Source organism: Stylophora pistillata, chromosome 13 (assembly GCF_964205215.1).
Source record: "Stylophora pistillata chromosome 13, jaStyPist1.2, whole genome shotgun sequence".
NCBI classification, from domain to species: domain Eukaryota; kingdom Metazoa; phylum Cnidaria; class Anthozoa; order Scleractinia; family Pocilloporidae; genus Stylophora; species Stylophora pistillata.
This window is the reverse complement of record NC_142531.1, coordinates 7,137,501-7,160,232: the sequence shown is the minus strand read 5'-3', so window position 1 is coordinate 7,160,232 and position 22,732 is coordinate 7,137,501. Positions and strand designations below refer to the sequence as shown.

General features: G+C 39.6%; 3 protein-coding genes across 8 annotated transcripts in view; all 3 read left to right on the top strand.

Moving 5' to 3' along the window:
- The first annotated feature begins 602 nt into the window (after positions 1-602).
- LOC111332090 (uncharacterized) lies at positions 603-7,538 on the top strand. 4 transcript variants are annotated; one of them, XM_022937356.2, is made up of 2 exons: positions 603-740; positions 4,539-7,538. In XM_022937356.2, exon 2 carries the CDS (start codon positions 4,582-4,584, stop codon positions 6,454-6,456), a length of 1,875 nt encoding a protein of 624 aa, XP_022793091.2. In that variant the 5' UTR covers positions 603-740; positions 4,539-4,581; the 3' UTR covers positions 6,457-7,538. The 4 variants fall into 4 exon arrangements, with proteins under 4 accessions (XP_022793091.2, XP_022793093.2, XP_088599219.1 ...); XM_022937358.2 differs by lacking the exon at positions 603-740 and adding an exon at positions 1,917-2,849; XM_088743093.1 differs by lacking the exon at positions 603-740 and adding an exon at positions 2,863-3,446.
- Positions 7,539-10,910: 3,372 nt separating this feature from the next.
- LOC111332061 (uncharacterized) lies at positions 10,911-16,613 on the top strand. Of its 2 annotated transcripts, XM_022937319.2 has the most exons (3): positions 10,911-11,625; positions 13,212-14,971; positions 15,249-16,613. In XM_022937319.2, the coding sequence occupies exons 2-3, from the start codon at positions 13,224-13,226 to the stop codon at positions 15,373-15,375; spliced, it is 1,875 nt and encodes a 624-aa protein (XP_022793054.2). In that variant the 5' UTR covers positions 10,911-11,625; positions 13,212-13,223; the 3' UTR covers positions 15,376-16,613. The 2 variants fall into 2 exon arrangements, with proteins under 2 accessions (XP_022793054.2, XP_088599217.1); XM_088743091.1 differs by lacking the exon at positions 10,911-11,625 and having other exon boundaries at positions 13,221-14,973; positions 15,250-16,613.
- Positions 16,614-20,294: 3,681 nt separating this feature from the next.
- The window catches only part of LOC111332062 (uncharacterized), a 5,706-nt gene continuing 3,268 nt past the window's right edge, over positions 20,295-22,732 (top strand). The window contains exons 1-2 of one of the 2 annotated variants that reach the window (XM_088743089.1): positions 20,295-20,605; positions 21,987-22,732. The exon at positions 21,987-22,732 is cut by the window's right edge and continues 1,014 nt beyond it. In XM_088743089.1, coding sequence (XP_088599215.1) covers positions 21,999-22,732 — 734 coding nt within the window. In that variant the 5' untranslated portion in view covers positions 20,295-20,605; positions 21,987-21,998. Of the gene's footprint in view, positions 20,606-21,227 lie in introns of those variants that run through there. The other variant, XM_088743090.1, reaches the window with a different exon arrangement.

Sequence of the window (22,732 nt, the reverse complement as noted above, 5' to 3'; positions counted from 1 at the left end):
TCACGCTGGAACTAAACCTGTCACACCACATGTAAGCGGTACAAGGCATGAACAAATCATTTTTTCTTTCAAATAGTAACTATGGTACTTAACCTCTCGAACCCCGATAGCGACAGACCTGGTATAAGTGAGACATCGGCAAAGATATTCAACGCTTTTGTTTCCAAAGTATGGCAAAGACTTCTCGGAGAAAACTTCATAGTGATGCTTGAGCTGTAGGATAATATGAGTGTGTACCAAAAACAGAGTAAACCTTTAAGAACACTGATATTTGCTGGGGAGGTTGAATAAATTAACAAAGGCGGTATGTTTCATTTTCAAACTTTGGCCAATTACTCTTGAGTGTTTCCTCTTTTTTTTCTAAATTAATAACTAGAAATTTCCAGGCAATTTCCAAGACCGAGTACTTCGTGGACCTCCAGACACTACCGAGATAAAAAAAGTGAGGTCATAAAATAGAGAAAAAGCAAGGAACTTAAAAAAACCCGGATGTTTTATTTGTGATACTTAATCTCGTACCCAGGCGCGGTTACGACCACGGACAACTTTACATGGGGCGTCTGGGAAACAGCTAAGAGAGAGGGTTTTGTTGTCGCTGATGTCATTTGACTTTAATAGACACCGAGTGAACTTGAACCTTTCAGAAAGGACTCGGACAAAGGTCCCAGCTACTAAAAACGATATACGCTTCTGACGAGACGTCCGTAGATGGTCAAGAGGGTTTAAATTTTTTAAATAAGGTAAGAAATGAGGATTACCTTTCTATAGGACTAAATGACAAGTTTGCTGCATAAAAAAAAAGCAGACTAACAAAATTCTTGGTTCTTCTCAAAAAAAATGTAAATTGTCGATCAATCCACGTAACAGATGATTGTTGGTTCATTTTTCACCTTATTGTTTGTTAGAGTTGTGATTCCAGTCGGAATAATTTCGAAGGCGTAGATGACTTTTTCCCGACGAATCACGATTTGTTAATGTGTTTTATTAATATTTCATATATATGAGTAAAAAATGCGGTGGTACAACTAACCGAGAAAGTGATGACGAAGCAGTATTCTCGACGAAAGTACTTTGAAAACAATACATCGTTTATCCATTGTTAGGAAACGTATTTATCTGCACAATTATAAAATGTGGATTAATTGTCCCATTCGATACAAAATAATTACGTTTAAAAAATTCTGGATCAGCTTCCTTTAGGAAGAGCAAAAAATTCGTTTTATTATCGTGCCAAAGTCAGACACAACACCAAATGTGTCAAATGTATGAGTCTTATCCCGATGCCTGTTCAGACTTCTGTCGTTTTGTGCTGTTTCATTAGTCCCTTTGGTGTATGATGATCATATGATTACTGTCTGTGGAGCTTGTTTCATTTTCGTATTACATTTACAAGAGTCTTCGAATAATTCTAATAATTTTCCAAATTAATGAGCCTTTGATTCTAACCGATCCTCGTGATAATCAAGTCGTAATTCAACTGGAGTTTCTCTCCGTTGCGATTCAGTCTGGTGACAAAGCGGCTTCCAGAAAAACTCGCCCAAAACGTCTAGAAACGAAGAAAAACGATTGTAAGACAAGCAATCTATAATATTGTTTCATATCACACCAGCAGTTATTGAGCCAGATTACTGATAACGCTGAGCTTAAAAATTCAGTTTCGATTGACATTTGATTAAGTCTATTATAAGTTACGACTATTTGTGTTGTAATGAATCGGTAAAACTAAAAAAAACGATTCTTTGGAGCACATCCTGCCACAAGATATTAGAAATTTGCCCTTGACTAGACAATAATGAATGTTTACATCGACAGATAGAAAATCACGAATAATTAAGGTGTTTTTTGAAGTTGAAAGATGAGAGGCTACGTCAGCTGAGTAACCTATCACCTTCTATGTCTTGTGATTTTCTTTTTCTCGTTTTATATGATTTTCTACTGTCACCTTCCCGTGGACTGGATTACTGTGAATGTGTTACTTAACTTAGCCAGTTGCACTGAGTTAAAGGAGTGGGTTACGTAACGATAGAATAGACAGGTCAAAACTACATAACTTCGCTCTGGTAAGACGTAGAAAATGCAAACCGACAGAAGTACTTCTCAGTGACATAACGAAAGGTAGAAACAAATGATTTACACCGCAAAGCTAGACTATTAACCTATGTTTGAAGAGTGCAGATCACAACAGAAACGTTGCCAGTTGATTTGTCGATTTTAGCGATGTGCAAACAAGAAAATACGGGTAGTGACATGCCCTTGTCGGGATGAAATTGATGAAAGCCGTAGAAGCTTGACTTGGATTACAGATCACGAAGTTGAACATTTTGGGCTGCATTTCCAACATGCAAAAAACGTGACAGTGGAAACAACGTTCTTCCCACAACACATTTTATTCTCTGTTATGTAATTTTAGCTCGCAAGTGTGTTGTGCATATGATCACTTATCCATTTTCCTGCCATTTTGTTATCATCACTTGTTGCGTGAGGTTCGTGGATTATATAACACGACAATTTTATTTTCGAAATACTATGTCGTGCTTTTAATGAAATAGACACTGAGGTCCAAGGTTTGGAGAATTCATTTTATAATGGTAGAGTAAAAACATTGCTCGTCTTACAATGAAGTTACAGAAGATTCCGGCGAAGGAATCGTGTTATGGGAATGAAATGAGTGCGTGAAATCTGGTAAACTATCCCTCTCTATGGCGTGCTGCGCACATGATTTCCTTAAGGTCCTACTTGTTTACCGAATTATTGGCAGTGGGAAAGTTTGGCTAGTTCGACTTTAAATAATAATCTCTCGCTCTACGTGATTGGATTTTCAACGCTGGGTCATCTATGCAGAAAAAAAAGTAAGCAAAAAGGTTCAGTTTTGATGTCCACAGATATATATTTTTTTCCTCGAACAGTTGCGTATATCAGTAGGCATATCATTTGCATCGTTCTTCCCCTTTTTATTAAATTACCCGAACATGTAACTTACTAGAAATTGTTCAAAAATCAAGTAAGTGCTATGGCAAGGACAAAGTAGATACTGCAAATGATTTTCAAACCTAAGAAGAAACTTCGGGCCGATACGGTCCCAAGAAGGAACGAAACCATCGTAATTTAGCTCCTGAGATCAAGTCTTCGCACACACACAAAAAAAAATTACATATTTCAGTGCTGGTCTTAATCCGGCCAAACAAAGGCAATTTTGAGGCAAAGTAAACAAAAAACGTTAAGTAAATTGATTCTATCAACTGACTTGGTAAGGCAAATTCGTCAACGAAAAGAGTTTTTAAAGCTGACCCTTCGAACGTTAGTCCTTCGCCATTCGTTCTTAATACTCCCCGCAGACGCAACACTACAGTGTCCATGGGAACTCATCTCCTTTAAAAGTGAAGTAGTCCATGGTTGGAATAAAATCGAGGTTGAAAATGCATTTGAGTGCTACGACTGATTGGAAGGTCAGTAAATATTGATTTAAATCTAGTTTTGGGGAATAGGTTCACTTCAACTGGAAAATAATTCCGCTGGCTTCTGAGATCGTAATATGATATATTTTTACAGGCAAGAATGTTGTGAGTCCAAATTCAGCGTGTAAAATATTGAAAATTTCAACTCTCTTCAACTTTTTTCTTTAATTTACGGTCATTTTTTCACGGTCCCTTCATTGGAAGTGTGATTATTCTAAAAAAATCAGTAAGAAAAAGATGGTCGCGCAAGAGTACCAAATGGGAGAGAGATCGTCCTTGTACTTTATCTGTTTTGCCAATTCTTTTCCATTGTTTCAGCAATTCTAAATAATTTCCTCGACCTTGCACATTTTCAATTTCGGCCGTATTAGTCCTTTAGAAATTCCGAGGTTTTCCCCAGGTCTTCCCATGAGTATTTTTGCAACCTCATCACATTAGTTTCCTTTGCAATTTTACTGAATTTGACTCTTAGTCTCTTATTATAAACCAGTGTCTCTTACAAATTATTCACCTCCGGATAAGGAAGCTCTCAGAACTTTTCCAGGAGAACGAAATGAAATTTGCTCGCGAGAACACAAAGAACACAATACTACGCCTTGTTACATCGACTCATGAGGACGCCATTTCATGAACATCAACAGAAATGCGAGAGTTTCCATTGGATAAAAACAAAAAATGTCTTGAATCATTAATTAATTTCAGACTCCCACAGGTGGATTGACAGCTTCACAAAAAAAAACCTTTCAGGTAGCCTTTACAGTTGAATGCTTATTGTGGCTATGATCTTACATGGAACATGCAGTTTTACGGTTCATTGAAAAAACAACAACAGGTGTGCTTGTTATTGCTAACACGCGGAGAATTCTTTAGGTTCGATTAAAAAGCCATAACTACCACTTCGTCTGTCGAATGTGGCTTGCATTTTCATCTTAGGTGAAAACAGTATAACAGGCCCCCTTTGTATTCGTGGTTGGCCTGGTTCCAATCTAGCCTTGCCCTTTTGCTGACAGGCTTCTAATGAATATTAACGATTTCAATGAGTCTTTGCATAATCTTAATGAGTACTGGTATGTTCTTTTACAGGGGATGAAGACAAGACTTTGTCCTATCCAACCTAAATAATCCGATGGCTTTCCACCTGTGCATAGATTTGTCAGACGTTAACATCCCCTTAAAAGGCCACCAAGCCGAAGCACACATACTGCACGTCAAATTTCACGGGACCGATCGAGACGAATACAGAGTTGAATATGAGAAGCTCGAAAGCACTTTGCTGACAGAGTACTTGAAACAACGCGATGGACCCGACTTTCACCAAAAACTTATTAAGTTGACGTTTAATATTACACCCGTCGATGAAGCGAATGCCTTCTGCCAAAGCGTGCTGGAAAGAGGAATATTTTGTCGTCAAAGCCCGTACTTCTTCCTGGGTCACTCGGATGAGCAGCTGAAGGAAAAATCGTGTTATTTGATGAGAGCTTCGCACGAAGAAATACATGAGCTCTTGTCAAAGTTTGGCAACTTTTTGGAAGAAAAAAACTTAGCAAAGCGGGCTAGCAAAATCGCCATGCTCTTCTCAGGGTTGAACAGAACCGTGCCTTTACAAGCACACGAGTACAAAGTCGAGCCAGATATAAAGGGTGGAGTAGTTAGGTCGTACAATTTCACCGACGGATGTGGTTTCATGTCTCCAAACTTTGCTTCAGAACTTCAACAAATCTTTGAACTGAATTACAAGCCAAGCGCCGTCCACATACGATATCGAGGAATCGAAGGCGTGCTGTGTCTCAAAGATGATTTGACAGAAGTTAAGGTGCAGTTTCACAAATCTATGCAGAAGTTCTTTACCCCAGACGAGAATATGCCACGCATGTTTAACTTCGTCGATGTCGTGGATTACTCGCGTCCCTACGTCAATGGTTACCTTAATTCTCAAATGGTCATGTTGCTGGTAGAACGCGGTGTGTCCGCACAGAATCTGGAAGATTTGCAAGATGGCTTCCATGAACTAGTGGAGGGCATGTGCAATAAAACCGCAGAATACTTCCTTTCCTTCAAAGGAGAATTTCGACTTCTGCAGGAGATTCAAGAGAACGGAATCGACAGTGGAGTGAGAAATCGTCTGAAGTTGTTACAAAAGCAAGAACTAGACGATATGGGAATGGCTGCTTACACAAGAGTACTTGTTCCCAAATCCCGCGTGGTGTTTGCAGTCTGCGATCCTCTACACAAGCTGAAGTATGGTGAGTGTTATTTCAGCCCTACTACCCCTGGTGAGGAAGCAAGAAATTTCCCTATCGGCCAAAAGCTTTTGGTGACGCGCAGCCCGTGTTACGTCCCAGGAGATTTGCGCGTGTTGAAATTGACGAATGATCGAGAAGGGTACGAGAACTTGAAGGACTGCCTGGTGCTGCCCGCCAGAGGCCCACGACCTCATGCATTTGAGTGTTCCGGCGGCGACTTAAGTGGAAAGAAGTTCTTCGTTTGCTGGGATAAGAAAATCATTCCAAGTGGGAACCAGAAACCTTGCGATTACTCGCCCACAAAGGGAGCTAAACTTCGTCGAACTTCGTCCAAATCGCTCTCAAAGGTAACTGAGAAATTCAAGAGAAATGACCATGGCAAGGAAGTGAAACATCGGGAAGAAATGCTGCAATACTTTGCTACATACACTGATGAAACACAGCAGAAGATTGAACGAGAATACATGAAATATGCTACTAGCAATGGCCCATCATCGAAAGAATGCCGGCGCCTGAGCAAGATGCTGCACCAAGCCACTAATTTCACCAAAGATGCAAATGATTTCGAAAAGCAACTCGAAGAAGCAGAACAACCGATAAGTTCGGAATTGCCCTCGTACTCACTTAGTAACAGACTATCGTGTGTGTTTTCCACTGACGCGGAACAATCTGTGAATGAAATAATGAGGATGATCGACAATAAGGCAAAGGTGTTCTTTGAGCGAATGCAATTTGAAACAAAGAAGAGCGAAGCTTAGGCTCCCGTGAGGAGGATAGCAGTAACTTTTCACTCCACTTATTGATATCCAGCGGTCTGAGTGACCAAAAGCAAACTATAAAAAAAAATCTGCTAAAGCGGTTTGAAATTTACGTTACCTCGTATAACATGACTGTAAAAAGAAATTTTTTGAAAGTTTAGATACTTTTTGCTTTCGTGCCTTCTGCATGACGCTTGGTTCGAGAGAATCCCTGACATTACGCACGGCTGAAAATTCGACCGATAACAATTAGTTTATAGATTGAAAATCGACAACAGGCAAACTCTTAGGAAATTTCTCTTATGAAAACGAACTTATCTTAGAATCACTTCTCATAATTGCTACTTTTTGTATATACCAGTTACGATATTTGAAAAAGAGTGTGTTCGAGAGTATTCCTGTTTGATAATTTTCCACATATAATTTTTATTTATAGAATATTTACCACAAAGGTCCAACTCCCTTCCCATTTTTTTTTTGAAACGTATTCATTGTTTTGCATCATAAGCTAATGTAGGACTATTTTCAAATTAACTTTAAGTTTTGTAAAGTTTGTATCGGCTAAGCCGAAAGAATTTTTCAATTCGATTTTTTTTGTCCTTCACTTTCAAATTTAGAATCATTGGTAAAAAGTGCATGTATATTATAGAAAACTATATCTGCTTTTATTCTAAGAGTGAGCTGATTAATCGTATAGCTGGAGCTTGTTGTGTTATCGCCTTTGCTGGTGTTTCCTGTTGGTGACGAAAAAATTTTCACTTAACAAAAGGCTGGCGTGACGTCTTAGCAAAGCAAGCGAGTGTGTCTTTTCAATATTAAATTAATTGTAATGTAAATAGAAAAAATGTTACATATAGCCATGCATGTGATATCTATTAACTGCTTCGCAAAGCTGGTATTATGAAAGATTTAAACCTATGATATGTGTTTAAGTAATGTTCAAAATAAATATTGATTAATTCGCGAACTAGGTAGGGAAACAAATATTCCAATTTCAGAGTTCTATCCGGGCGGTAGGAACTGAGCATATTCATAGCAGTTTGTAAACCTGAACAACATTTGAATTAAACAGTTTTTGAAGATATGATTAGTGATTACTGAAGTAATGGCGAATTCGCGACGATTCGACCGCGCTCTTCACGGCCCCTCTTTTTGAGCCAACCTTCCCACCTTCCCCATAAGAGACTTCTGAACTCCAAAGTAATAATGTCCAAAGTTAAAGCAGTGTATTTTTCCTGCGAAAAATTTACTCCGGCATGAAAAAAAAAAAAAAAAAAAAATCAGAAAGAAAAATGAAAGAAATGAATTTTCTTTTGTTTCTATTTCCCTAATACTTTAATAGCGCAGTTTCGAAGGATAAGAAACTAATAATTGTTAGTTATCAGAAATTCAATTCGTGAGCTACTATTTTACCATGCGACGTCAGGTCTCGGGAAATTGCTTTTAAAAAAGGATAAATTCTGGAACTAAGCATCACATTGCGTGAAAAATAGAAGGTAACAATGTATCGGATGGGTACGAATCAATCAGATGGGAAATCACATTTAAAAGAAAGATACAGAAAATGCTCATGGACACGATAGGAACATCGAAATAAGTTCACTTAAAATAGGGCTAAATATTACTAAATAATAAGAACAAAATTAAATGGACGAGATAGAATTTTTAAAACAAGGGGTGGTGGAGCGAACGACCAAACATTCAAAGAATTAAGAAGAGAAAATCGTGCATCATCAAGAAAATGGAGTGAATCGCTCATTGTCTATTTTACACACATGATTTACCCACTGAACGATCTGCTTTACCGAGCTTAGATGTATGCACAGTTATACTCAAGTAATCAATTAGTTATATCAATTGATCAGTTAGTCATATCAATTTAACAGAACACAACACAACAGAATACAACACAACAGAACACAGCACAACACAATACAACAGAACACACCAGAACACACCAGAACACACCAGAACACAACTGCACACAACAGCACACAACAGCACACAACAGCACACAACAGCACACAACAGAACACAACAGAACACAACAGAACACAACAGAACACAACAGAACACAACAGAACACAACAGAACACAACATAACTCAACAGAACACAACAGAACACAATAGAACACAACAGAACACAACAGAACACAACAGGCTAATGATATGCTTGAACATAGACAGACCACCAATTTATATAAAGGAGAAAAAATCCTGCAATATAAGTTTAAGTCGTGAAATAAAGATAACACTGTTTTCATTATAAATATATTTAAGTTTTGTAAGGGTACTTTAATCGGACACAGTTGCCATGACACATGTGTCACGGCGAAATTCTTTAGCCCTTTTTACAGTTACCGGCGCCATATTGGATGTGTAACCGCGCAAACATGATAGCGAGGTTAGTGTTGAGTCGCGTTGCGAGTTCTAGTGAGAGTTTAGTGAAATGTGGTGGTGCTCTGTCCTTTTCATCGAGATATTTCGACAATGAACGATACTTTCCCTACGCAGGATATTCCTCCTTCTTCTTCGAAAAGAAGAGGAAGACACTGTGCCGCTTTTTGGTTGTGCTAATAGCTATTATGACACAACAGGCAATCCAACAGGTCTGCATTTCTTCTAGTTTCCGAATGACTTCCAGCAGCGAATCAGATGGTGCAATCTCCTGAATCGCCAGCATGGAAAGGACGGATTCTTCATCACAAAATCAACTTCTTTGTGCTCAGAACATTTCAAAAAAGAAGACATGCGAAAAAACGTGGGCAGGTCGCTGGAAATTGGTGAAAGGTTTATAATGTTTGTACGGTTGTTTTGTTGCTTGGATACCAAAAGAAAATGGAGCTTTGATTTTCGGTATTGTAGTGTTTATGCTGGGATTTTTTTCTCCCCAGTAAAAAGGTGACATTTATATTTCTTTGTGCACTGTGGTCTTATACGATATCTGTGAACTGAATGTAAAATTATAAAATTATAATGTAAAATTAAAATGTAAAATTAAAAATTTAATAAAATCACGAGTTTATTATTATATATATGGGCAGAACCATCTCGATTAAACTAGTCAGTACCGAAAAAAACACGGAAAATGCCTGCTTAAAGGGTCCCAGTAGCAACTGTGACAACTCAAGAAGAGTCATTTGAAGTTGAACAGGAATTATTTCCCCAAGAAGTTGAAGCAGCTGTGTCAACTGTCAATGCTGCTGCATCTTCACCAGCTCTGCAACAATCAGATGTTCTTAAGCTGCAACAGGAAATAGAGCCACTGCAAGTACAATTAGCTGACTTGAAAGAAAAACTAAGTGAAGTTGAAAATGAGGGGGATATTTAATGGCGTGCCAATTTTCAATTGACAAAATTAAAGATGAGTCTGCGGTTCTATTTTATACTGGATTCCCAAACTATGGAGCACTCATAAGCTTCTATAATTTTATTGACCCAGTGCTGGCAAAGATGCAGTACTGGAAAGGAGAGAAATTGTCGAAAGAGAGTCAGCCATACCAAACAGATGATAACAGAAGTAAGCCGGGGCCTTCAAGAAATTGTCATTCTTGGATGAATTTTTGCTCATACTTATGAGACTAAAGGCTGGGTTATTTGTACAAGATCTTGCTGATAGATTTGGGATCAGCAAGAGCCTGGTGTCCAGAATCTGCATTACATGGATTAATCTTAACTATGTGGAACTGAAAGAACCTTTCCCATTTCCAGCACAAGAACTTGTTCACAAAAATATGCTGCAAGAGTTTGCTCAATATGCAACAACTAGGATTATTTTAGACTGTACAGAACTGTTTATTTTTTCTCCTGTGAATAATAATGTTAATTATTGTCAATAGGCTCTTCGAAATGTTATGTTTGAAGAATAGAATTTTAAAGCTCCTTCCCATAAAGACACAGTTTAACTCGCGTTTTATTGTCATGCCAATCACTTCCCTTATTTACACAATGTACAATGGTACCTTATCTTGATTTTACAAGTCCAACATCATCTTTTTTTCCCTGAGTACTAACAACAGTAATATTAATATTTCTTAATGTAAGGAAAGATTACACCTAAATCAATTTGAGCATTAAATTTGAGCTGGTGAAGGTGAAGCAGCATTGACAGTTGACACAGGTGCTTTAACTTCTTGGTGAAATAATTCCTGTTCAACTTCAAATGACTCTCCTTCAGTTGTCACAGTTGCTACCGGGACCCTTTTAGCAGGCATTTTCCATAGTTTTTTCGGTACTGACCAGTTAAATCGAGATGGTTCTGCCCATATATATAATAATTAAACTCATCATTTTATAAATTTAAAATTTTACATTTTAATTGTACCTTACAATTTTATAATTTTACATTCAGTTCACAGATATCGTATAAGACCACAGTACACAAAGAAATATAAATATCACCATTTTAATTAGGAGAAAAAAATCCCCCCCCCCCCCCCCCCAAAAACAAAAATCCCAACATAAACACTTCAATACCGAAAATCAAAGCAGGCATTTTCTTTCGGTATCCAAGCAACAAAACAACCGTACAAACATTATAAACCTTTCACCAATTTCCAGCGACCTGCCCACGTTTTTTCGCATGTCTTCTTTTTTGAAATGTTCTGAGCACAAAAAAATTGATTTTGTGATGAAGAATCCGTCCTTTCCATGCTGGCGATTCAGGAGATTGCACCATCTGATTCACTGCTGGAAGTCATTCGGAAACTAGAAGAAATGCAGACCTGTTGGATTGCCTGCTGTGTCATAATAGCTATTAGCACAACCAAAAAGCGGCACAGTGTCTTCCTCTTCCTTTCGAAGAAGAAGGAGGAATATCCTGCGTAGGGAAAGTATCGTTCATTGTCGAAATATCTCGATGAAAAGGACAGAGCACCACCACATTTCACTAAACTCTCACTAGAACTCGCAACGCGACTCAACACTAACCTCGCTATCATGTTTGCGCGGTTACTCATTCAATATGGCGCCGGGAACTGTAAAAACGACCGGAAATTTAAAAGACTTCTGAGAAAGTTTTGAATGCTCCTGTGATCTGCATGTCTTAAGTACGTTGCTCAGGCATATTCGAGTTACTCTCCACGAAAAATTGCTCTGAAAGTCACCTGGGAACTAACTTGGCTGAAAAGTAGCAAAACTCTACCCCCGAGAAAGATCCTGAAGGCCAGGTAAGGAAAAATTATAACAGATTCGTACGGTAAATATACGGAAATAAATGTCTGAATCTTAACGAGGAGACTGTGCTTTTAGGATCAAAATGTCATCCATTACAAACTCACGGCAGACGAAAATCATCGGGGAACCATAAAAACTATTTTTTAAGATACAAAGCGTTATTACTACTACCAAAAATGTTCGGCGGAGGAAATTGTGACAATCAGCAACATTTGCGAAACGACATGCGACGTGCTGATGTTTGAGCAATTTCGTTTCGAAAGAAAATCACTCATCGAAAAAAATTACCTCGGTGCAACACAAGGCGTTTGTAAAACATCATACCGGACGGCAAACTCCGGAGGACAAAAAAGCGGAAGACGAAAGTGGAAAATTGTAAAAGGTGGTATTTGATATTTTTTAGTGATCACGTTTGGAACGCCGAGGTGTAATCGTCGAACACACTGCCACTATTCGGTGCTGTACATCCAGTTGTACTAGTCATATTAATAATAGCTGTTAAGTTCTGCTCTAGATCTATTTGAAATTTGAATCTATTCCAAATTTTGCTGATACATTAGATTTACATTTTGCCTACTCTGCGTAACTCATACAACAACAACAACAAGGAGACACCAGCAAACCCTGCGGGGGAGGGGAGGGGGAGACGCACTCCTTTATCTGGCTTTAACGGGAGTGTGTCGCCAAACAAGACCGAACAGGAAGTGGTTTTGGGGTTTTAAGTCTTAAACAGGGCATGGAATTTTTCTGATTTGGCAGCCTCATGAAAGGGGGTCTTTCTTGACCGGAAGCCTCGAACAGGATACGAATTCGGCAGTGACCGGTTTTCATGTGAAAGGCAAGCAATTGTATTGATGTTTAAGTCCAAACACTTCTGTCCTAATATGGTAGAGATGATTCCTTGAAGTGGATATGCCAAAATTTAGAGAGTTTGTTGTCTTTAAACGGGTTTTCAGATAACCGAATTTGTTTCTTAGACAGGAGCAGGGTTTGTAGGCCTTAAAAAGTCACCCTCACCCAAAGCTTCCTTTAAGTGTCTACCCCTCCCCCTCCCTCTCAGGCACAAAACAAAAGGGTGTGACACCATAGCAGAAAATTTTCTCGCAAAAATTGACTTTAAACAGCTCCGAAATCTAAAAATATTGTTATATATTAATCCTTGAGGGATATTTTCTTCTGTCTCATGTTGAAAGTATGATATCAAATTCGCAAAAAATAATTAAAAAAGCGAAAAGAAAAGAAAGAAAAAAAATTGGGACAAGTTACAAGTTCTTCATTCGACTGCATATTCGTGTTGGTACCAAGTTTTTAGGCAAACATTCTCAAGGACAGATTAATTAGTTAATCGATTACCTATTTCACAACAATTCTGCTCGTTTGAGGTGAGAATTGCGGGCAACATGGTAGCCGCACTTAGCGAAAGTAGTGCACAAAAGCCCAATATTTAGCGACCAACCTTGAAAACAAAACATTTTCAAGCTGTCTCGTCTTTCTGAGATTTGTTTCGAAACGGAGCCACAAATTCCCGGACACCCTTTAAAATAAGGGAAATGATCATAACTTCCCATTCTTCCCCTAGAAAATCTAAACGATGGACTCATACCTCATACCACTTGATATGATAACAACACCTCCTAAAGACCACTTAGAAACAACCATATACGTGAAACACTTTGACATTCAAGGAAATCGGGTGCGACCGCCAATGAGGTACAACAAAGTGGAAGGCAGCACCCTTTTCCTGGAATACGTAATGTCTGCCAAGGGTCCACAAGTGATCGACAAGCTAATGACAGTGGGCTTTCGTCCTGAAAGAGGCGAGGACACTGACTACTCAGAGAGCATCTTAAAGAGAGGTATTCTTTTTAGTGGCGAGGTTTACCGCTTCCTCGGCCACTCCAACTCTCAACTCAAGGAGAGAACTTGTTTCCTAATGAATGACTCGGAGGTACACATTTACGAACTGCTTGCGGAGTTTGGCAAGTTTTCTCAAATCAAATCAACCGCCAAGCGCGCAAAAAGAATTGGACTGTTATTTTCGTCCTTCAATCAAAGCATACGTCTGGAAGAGCACGAGTACGATGTTATCGATGACATCAGACGCGGAAATTATATTTTTACCGATGGATGTGGTTTTATGTCAGATTCGTTCGCTGTGAAAATACAAGATGTACGACGCCTTGAAAGCAAACCTTGTGTGGTACAAGTCAGGTACCAAGGTTTTAAAGGCGTCCTGCTCCTCAATCCACAATTAGACGACTCCCTAAAGGTACAATTTCGTAAGTCAATGAAGAAATTTACAATTCCGAATGAGCAAATGCGCCGAACTTGCACCACGTTCGGTGTCGTAAAGTGTTCCCAGCCATATACCATTGGCTACCTTAACAAGCAGATTACGATGCTGTTAGCGGACAGCGGAGTTCTGCACAGCTACTTAACTGGGTTGCAGAATGATTTTCATGCATTGCTCAGAGAGGTCTGCAGCAGTGAACAATCTGCTGAGTACTACCTGCGGATCAAAGGTGAGCACAAATTGCTCAATTGGTTGCACAAAAATGGTTTGGAAAGTGACCGCCTCCAAAGGGAACTCAAAAGTCTTCGTAATAAAGAAATTCGCAAGATGCAGAAAGAATGCCCTAGGGATGGAAGCGACGATGCCAGTCAAACGAAGGGTTCAAAGTGTAAGCTGAGAGTTCTTGTTCCAAATTCAAGGGTAGTGTTCGGTGCATGCGATCCATTTAACGAGCTTGAGTATGGCCAGTGCGTTTTTCAGCCAACTCTCTTTGACGAGGTGCAGATTGCAGAGTTTCAAGCAGCTCAAGAAGTGATTGTTGTTCGGAATCCCTGTTATCATCTTGGTGACATTCGTGTCTTGAAACTCATGAAAAACCTCCAAGAATACGAGTATCTCAGTGATTGCATCGTGTTCCCTACTAGAGGGAGCCGACCACACGCCGACGAATCTTCGGGAGGGGATCTTGATGGCGATGAGTTCTTCGTGAGTTGGGATCTGGATCTGATTCCTCCATGGCGCAGTGCTCCCTTTGAATACTCATATACCAGTCCGCTCGTCACCATTCCAAACGCGGTTAAAGGCTACATGAATCAGTTAACTAGTTACTTAAGAGATTCCACTGCCAGCTTGGCACACCTTCATATGCCATCTGTGTTTGGGTCGGTAGAGAATGCCGAGAAAGCTGAAAAGGAGAAAGAGCGTAGACACATGCTCGAATACTTTACGTCTTTCAACAACGATCTAGTTGCAAGAGTTGACGCCGTCTTCATGAAGTATGCTGCTCTGTACGGACCGTCATGCAGTGAATGCGTCTATTTGACCAGGTAGACATTTATTTCGATTAACTTCCGGTTTCATTTAGACAAGTAGAATATTAAATACAGTCCCACGTGATACGTAATAAAAGCTAAGCAAGCGGTAATACGATTGTGCATTATCACGAAACCTCGAAATCTTTACCATGACGGACCACATGGAAGTCGGTATAGATAGACAATTAATTGTCAGATAATAGGTAAAACCCACAAGGAAGTAATTTACAGCACTTCTCTTTATATTAGTCCAAATCTTAAAAAACTCTCTCTTGTTCTTCATCGACAGATTTTTTCAGACGCCGTTGACATGTTGGCGGAGAAGGAAAGGGTGCTCGCCAAGGTTCGGGAATTGGATCGCGACTATCCGCGTGGATTTTACCAAGATGCATCAGCGCGACAACCAGATTTCTTAGGAAACATCCTGATCCGGATGAAAATGAGGAAACCCCCATTCCAACAAGGAGATGACGTGTGGACGCGAATGGAAGATAAAACGCGATCGTTTGTGGAGGAAATGTCAGAAAGACACTAGACTCGACCAACACGAGTATATTCAGAAATCTTGTCAAAACATGCAAGGGCTAAATAATTATGCTCAAGTCTTCATATGATATTGACCATGTGATAAGTGTATATATTTACAAGTTTTTTTGCTCCCCTCAAGAAACATTTCGTAACTGAAGACTATGATAAGCAGGTTCGTCAACGTCGGAGTTCCCTGCTCTCATATCAACTCATCATACATGAATTTTGCGTCCTCACTAAATCCAATAGTCCCTTTTACAGTTGTGGGCTTGGTGGCCAAGCCTTTGAACAGGAGTGGGCTAAGGGTGACCCTGTTGTGATAGAGACCTGTATCTAGTTAGCATGACAACAAAGAAATTTGCATTTGAAAAGCAGCAACATCTCTATCATAACAAGGTCACCCTTAGCCTTACTCCTGTTCAAAGGCTTGGCCACCAAGCCCACAACTGTAAAAAGGACTAATTGTGAGCAGGACTGAATATGAGCATTTGTTTCTATACGTTTTATTATTTTTATTTTGACTCTTTTCTTTTTTCACGTTTGGCTTTAATTCGTAATCACTTGGTCAGTAAGGCCCTGTTTACAAGCAGGTAGGGTAACCCTAGTGCTAGGGTTACCCTGGCAGGAGGGTTACCCTAACGTTCCCACATTTCTTCTTTTTTTCATCGACGTGTTTACAAGGCAGCTAGGGTTACCCTAGCGCCAGAGTAACCCTAGCTGCCTTGTAAACGCTCTGCTGGGGATAACGCACCTACCCGGGACAACTTTTTACTTGTTTTCAGACCCTTTGAACATTGATAACGATGCGTGCGGTCACGAAGCTTAGGTAAGTTGTCCCGGGTGGTAGGGTAACCCTACCTGTGAAATTTTGCTTGTAAACCCGAGCTATCTTTGACCCACCTGCTAGGGTAACCCTAGCACAAGGGTTACCTTCCTTGCTTGTAAACAGGGCCTAAAATCAAATGATCTCTACGTGTTAGCACTAACGAGAGTGATTGAATAATTAAGATACTCTGTGATACAGAGTCCCTGTAATCTTTTTCAGTTTCATAATTTTAACATTATCGTTTTGCACTAGTTCTGTATGTATTACTTATACTATTGAGTAAATATCAACTGCATTATATACTCACGGTTGTAAAGATTTCCAAAGATTCACAGTTGAAAGATAAACATTCTTTCTCTGGACAGGTTAACAAACTCACCAAGAAATGCAACAGTAAAAAAAAAAAAAAAAAAAAAGAACAGAAGATTTTAAACGTTGAAGTTGAATTCGTTATCAAATGGTTTACTTCACATTTAGAAATTCTCACACGCTTACTGATCAAGAGCCTGTCGATAACAATAGTCCTTTATACAGTTGTGGGCTTGGTGGCCAAGCCTTTGAACAGGAGTGAGGCTAAGGGTGACCCTGTTGTGACAGAGACCTGTATCTAGTTAGCATGATAACAAAGAAATTTGCAGTTGAAAAGCAGCAACATCTTTATCATAACAAGGTCACCCTTAGCCTCACTCCTGTTCAAGGGCTTGGCCACCAAGCTCACAACTGTAAAAAGGACTATTCCTCAGTGTTGACAAGAGTTTGCAAGTTCATATCACCTCGACGACTGATCCTCGTGAAGCGTGATAAACTTTACAGAAATAGTTTGAATGTGTCTCGATTACTCAAAGTGTTCGAATGAATCGCAGGTTCTATGCCGCTACAATGAAAGAAAGAACTGATCTAATGGCGCACTTGACATTACGAATCGAAACAAACCAATCACGACCAACTTAAGCCACTTGAGTCTTACAGCTAGTGACATCAAAGGAAAAACTGACCACCCATTTTATTGGAACCGAACTTAAAGCATTCGACTTAAAACAACTATTCACTTGATTCTGATGATGACTTCTGCTCAGGTTGTCGAAACGTTAAAAAAAAAAAAATCCTTCCCAGGACTACGCTCACCCGGAGGATCAGACTACACTATCACAAGACTGAGTCCATTTAGTTAAAGTGCCCCTGAGGCGAAAATTGACCATTTTATTTTTTCCTAAATTGTTTACACAATGTCGAATTGGGTCAAGTTAAGACCCTTTTTGCCATTAAAAACTCAAAACAAACCTTCGATGACCAATTTTTGCCATGCGAATAAAGATAAACACAACGGCGCGGACTCCGCATGTGGCTTTTGTGGTCGCGTCGCTTTATCGCCTTCGAACTGTATTTTTGCTTGTCGTAAGGGATTTTCCTTTTTAGTAAGAAATGATCGGGTGATTAGTAAATATAGTTTTCGGCAATCGCTAATTGTGTATCCGAAGGCGGATATTGGGAGTTTGTGAAAGCCATTTCTAAGCCATGAATGTGTTTTCCCCGATGCATTTGGTCAATGATCTCATTAACCCTTTCCTACGTATTTTATACTATCAGTGAGAGGTTTGAAGTGAACTCTGTTGTTGAGTTGCACTTTGGCCTCTTTTGTTTTTTTCTGTCTTATTCATGATGACTATTGTTGTGTTGCTTCGGTGAGGTTTAAAGCAGAGTTTGTTTCAACTCTTTTAGAGCCGTGACCTCATTGCGTTACAAAGTATTGTTTGCAGTCTGCAGGTAGCGTTATGACAATTTTCCAAGTAGCTCTGAAGGGCGATAGAAGACCGAACCGGTGGCATTCAGTTTAATATGAAACAGAAGTGGTTCTTTGTTTTGTCCGTGAAAGGTGTAACGGAGGCGCATTCGTCTTGCGAATAACTCTCGCAAAAGTTGGCCTCATTTTAAATTCGTTTGTCACGGGCGTTGGGATGAATTCCAGACCCTTTAATAGCACGCTGACTTGGCTGTCAGAATTGGTTGATAGTCTGACAGGTTTTAAAAGAAATTTTCATTTTCTCTGTTTTTTGGCTGCAAGCCTACATTTTAAAGTGTTTTTACGCTCTGTGTCTTTAGCTGTTTGTTCTGCTTTCGCTGATATTAAAACCAGCTTTTTTTAGAATCAGAGCACACAATATTTTTCATTTCTTTTGTATAAAAGTGAGCTCTTTGAGGTCAGAAATCTCCATCCTCAATTCGGCTATTTTATCATTCTTATTTACAATGTTCACCGAGTACTTTCCTTTGTGTAAGGTATTCTGCCAGAGAGTTGTTAAAGGTGGATATTGATCAGCTCATATGTAAAGGTGACAAAATCCGTGGAGGTTCGTAGACTTCGCTTTCCGGCGTCGAGATCGCACTGAGGACGGTTTTTCTCGTGCCTTCTCTTCTTGAACGGTAGACACTGAACCCGACAGAATTCTTCGCCTAGATCCTTCAAAGTACACAGCTCTCTCGAAACAGTCCTCCGAGAAGTGTTCGGAGTAGATCACAAATATTTCTGTAGGATTGAAGTTTACTCGGCGAGGTCGCACAAATCGCATCCGTTTTTCCCGCTCTGATCTATTTGCAAGGCTCCGATGCAGAGAAATACCTGCAGCATGGTCTGCACGGTTACTTCAGCTTTGAATTACGCATCGATGCCCGATCATTTTTGTTTAGTTTTTGTAAGAATAGAGTAATGCGCTCTGATATGTTTGCTTGACATTTTGACATGTGAGATTTCGCGTTGAGCCTTTGACGTCACTTCCTCTGAGTCCTTCGATCAACTTCCGGAACATAATCAAATAATGGCGGACGCGAAATCGTGAATTTAACGGCCCGAAAAAAGATATTTCTGGTGCTCGGTCTAAACTGAAATTTGGCAGAGTAGGTGAAGGAGACACACTGAAAACGAAAACGGAAAAAAAATGATGTACGAAAATTTTGATCTCAGGGGCACTTTAAGTAAACTTAAGGATACACGCATCTTGATTGGTTCTTTACTTTATTGGTTTTAGATCGTCGTTCACGACATTTTGATTCATTATTAGGTAAAAAAAATATATTTTCTAAGTTGCAGTGCTTCTGTTCAGTAATAGATTACACCGGAAGACGTCAAAATGCGCATGGCATGAACATTAGTGACACACTCGACTGCGCCTTCCCTGTCATTTGTTTTGCTCTTACCACATTTTGAAGCCATCTGTGATCCTTTGCAGAACAGACTCGCAGCAACTCGGAATATATTTCATCTCTACACGCAACCTGGTTCCCAGGATCTCTCATCTTTCCGTCCCCTGGAGCGAGCGAGGAGGCGGGAAGATGAGAGACCCTGGGAACCAGGTTGCACTGACGCGATGGAAAATTTTGGTCGTTCAGTTCACCTTTCCATTGCGAGATTATTTGTGGTAGGAAAAAAAAGCAGAAGCGTTTTTTCTTCGAAAAAGTGAAACCAGTTGGTAAATTCGATTTCAAAATAGGAGGTAAGCACGACATTTACTAATGACAAAATTTAAACTTTTTGCTATTATATTTTTTGTTACTTGTGAAAATTCTTATTTGCAAGGGGTAGGAGGGTTTCTGTCTTTTTAGTTTTTCTACCGGTTTGATTAACAGTTTACATGAACCATGCAAAGAAATCCGAAGTGATTTCGCTTACTGGCTGTTCGGAAACGAGACGGAAATTAAACAAACACGTTTATTCGTAACACGGTAAACGGTAAACTCACGGTAAACACGATAAATACCAACGACTACCAAACAAATCGCCACTCGAAAAACTTAAAATTTTCTAACTCCTCTAAAAGAAACTTATACACGTCAAAAAAAAGTCCGCATGATTTGTTGACGACATTTTAAGCACGCGCGCGCGAGTTGCGCGCGCACAAGTTCGATAACGTCTTCTTAAAACTGGCATTTCCCTTACAATCGTCAAATATTTTTACAGGCTGATAAGAGCATAAGTCCAGAGGTAAGATCTCATCTCCAAGTCTTGCGAATCTCTTCATAGGAAATTGGAATTCCTAAGCTGTAGCTTTTAAAATGTCGATCTCTTTATTGGCTCGGTTTCAATAACCCGAGAATGAACTGGGACCTAAACGGATTTCTCAGAAAATGGCCGGAAGTTGACTGGCGTGTTCTGTGAATGAATTGGTGAATGATCTCAACGATCTCCTCGTTGTTTTGACGAATATTGTCTCTCTTTTTTTCAATGACTATGTTTCACGGAAACATTTGTTACAGCTTATGAGGAACTATACTCCAAGGAAATATTACCTTCTTTAGAGGTAAGTCAACTGCATTGAATTCACCTAATATCGCATATGCTAAAATACACTCTGTGATTGAAAAGGTTGAAAAGTAAACTTACATATTTAATCGTTTTTGTCTACCCCGTCGACTCGAAATGGATGAAAACAATCCCGAAGCGAAGGCTGCACAGTTTTGAAATTACTTTGTTAATGAAGCAAAATAAGGTATAGTTTCACTTTCAGTGTTCACTACACGGGCAGGGACATGATGTCAAGGCATTGTCTAGCTAGATTTCTCGGATGAAGAAATCCGTCTTTGTTAAGAATTAAAGATCAGAGTCAATCACACATTTAAGACTACGGTACTGGTGAGATTAAACTGTGCTGGCCTGAAAAATTTGCGTAGTTCTAAAACCATTGACTCCGGGATAAGCTCAAATGACGACCATTGTGTGTGTCTTCACAGACAGAATGAAAGTGTATTGGACTCTGAAATGTAGTCATTTCCAATTTGAAGGGACCTGTGTTATGCGACCGAATTTTGAATTTCAAGTCCGTGAATAAATATTAAGTCAGAAAGAAAGTTACTAAAGTAGACATGTAGTAAATATGGCCCTTATTTCACAGTGATTGTCACGCGACCAGGTCCTCAACGTTTCCTGACGATATACGCATACAATTTTTCATTCTTCAGAGCTTCTTGGTGGAATCATTGGAAAGTTAAGAAAAAAAGTGGCTTTAACCGTGTATTTCGCCAAAACCATAACAATATGGAAGATATTACTTATTTTTTTATTAAATGAAAGGGCTGTTTGGTTACTCGGAACTGTTTAGCGCAGACGACCACCACAAACCGCATAAATATTAATCCAAGCTTTAATAATATTATTCGGTCTGAAGGAAAACATTTACTATTCGCAATCAGATCAAACGCAAATCAAGTCTTCATCTCGTAATAAAGGCTGATAGTTTCGAAAGAAACTGTTTGGGGCTGCGTCGGTGGGGGTAACGAAATAATTTGGTTATATCAACAAAGTTGAAATGGTAAATTGGCCACCGTAACGATTACAAAAGCTGACGTTTCGAGCGTTACTCCTTCGTCGGAAGGTAGCTGAATTCAGAAAACGTGACTGTAAACTTACTTCTGTGGCGGGTCGTTAAAACAATCTCACTTTACAGGTTAGCATATTCTTCAGGTAAGCGGATTTGTACATGAACAGTCTATATGAAATGACTTCTTTCTCTTTTCGATTCTTCTGAAAAACTGGTTTGCTTTTAAATCGAGGCGAGTATAGAATTAATGTCAATCACGAATCTTGTAATCAAATAAATTTGTCACCAAGAGGCAACGCCTATTTGCAAAACGAAACAAGGGCTAGGTAGCTATTTTACATAATGCTTTTATAATTCTCCTCAGAAAACAATCACGATGAATCCCTTCTGTATACCACCCGAGATGATAACAACTCCTCCAGAAGACCACTTAAAAAAAGCCATATACGTGAAACACTTCAACATTATCGGCAGTCGGGTGAGACCGCAAATGACGTACAACAAAGTGGGTGGCGGCAACCTCTTCTTGGAATACCTCATGCGAATGTCTGTGCAAGGTCCACAAGGGGTCGACAAGCTAATGACAGTGGGCTTTCGTCCCGAAAGAGGCACAGACAAAGACTGCTCGGAAAGCATCTTAAAAAGAGGTATTCTCTTTAGTGGCGAGATCTACCGCTTCCTGGGCCACTCCAACTCTCAACTCAAGGAAAGAACTTGTTTTCTAATGAATGAATCGGATGAGCGCATTTATGAGCTGCTTGCGCAGTTTGGCGAGTTTTCTCAAATCAAGACAACCGCTAAGCGCGCCAAGAGAATTGGACTCTTGTTCTCGTCGTTTGACCAAAGCATTAATCTACAAGAAAACCAGTTCGGTGTCATCGATGACATCAAGGTCAGAAAATACACCTTTACCGACGGATGCGGTTTTATGTCAGATTCATTTGCCCAAGAAATACAAGATGTCGACCGTGGTCTTGAAAGCAAACCTAGCGTGGTACAAGTCAGGTATCAGGGTTATAAAGGTGTCCTCATCCTAAATCCCCACTTAGAAGACGGCGTTAAGGTTCAATTCCGCAATTCAATGAAGAAGTTTAGTATCCCGGATGAACG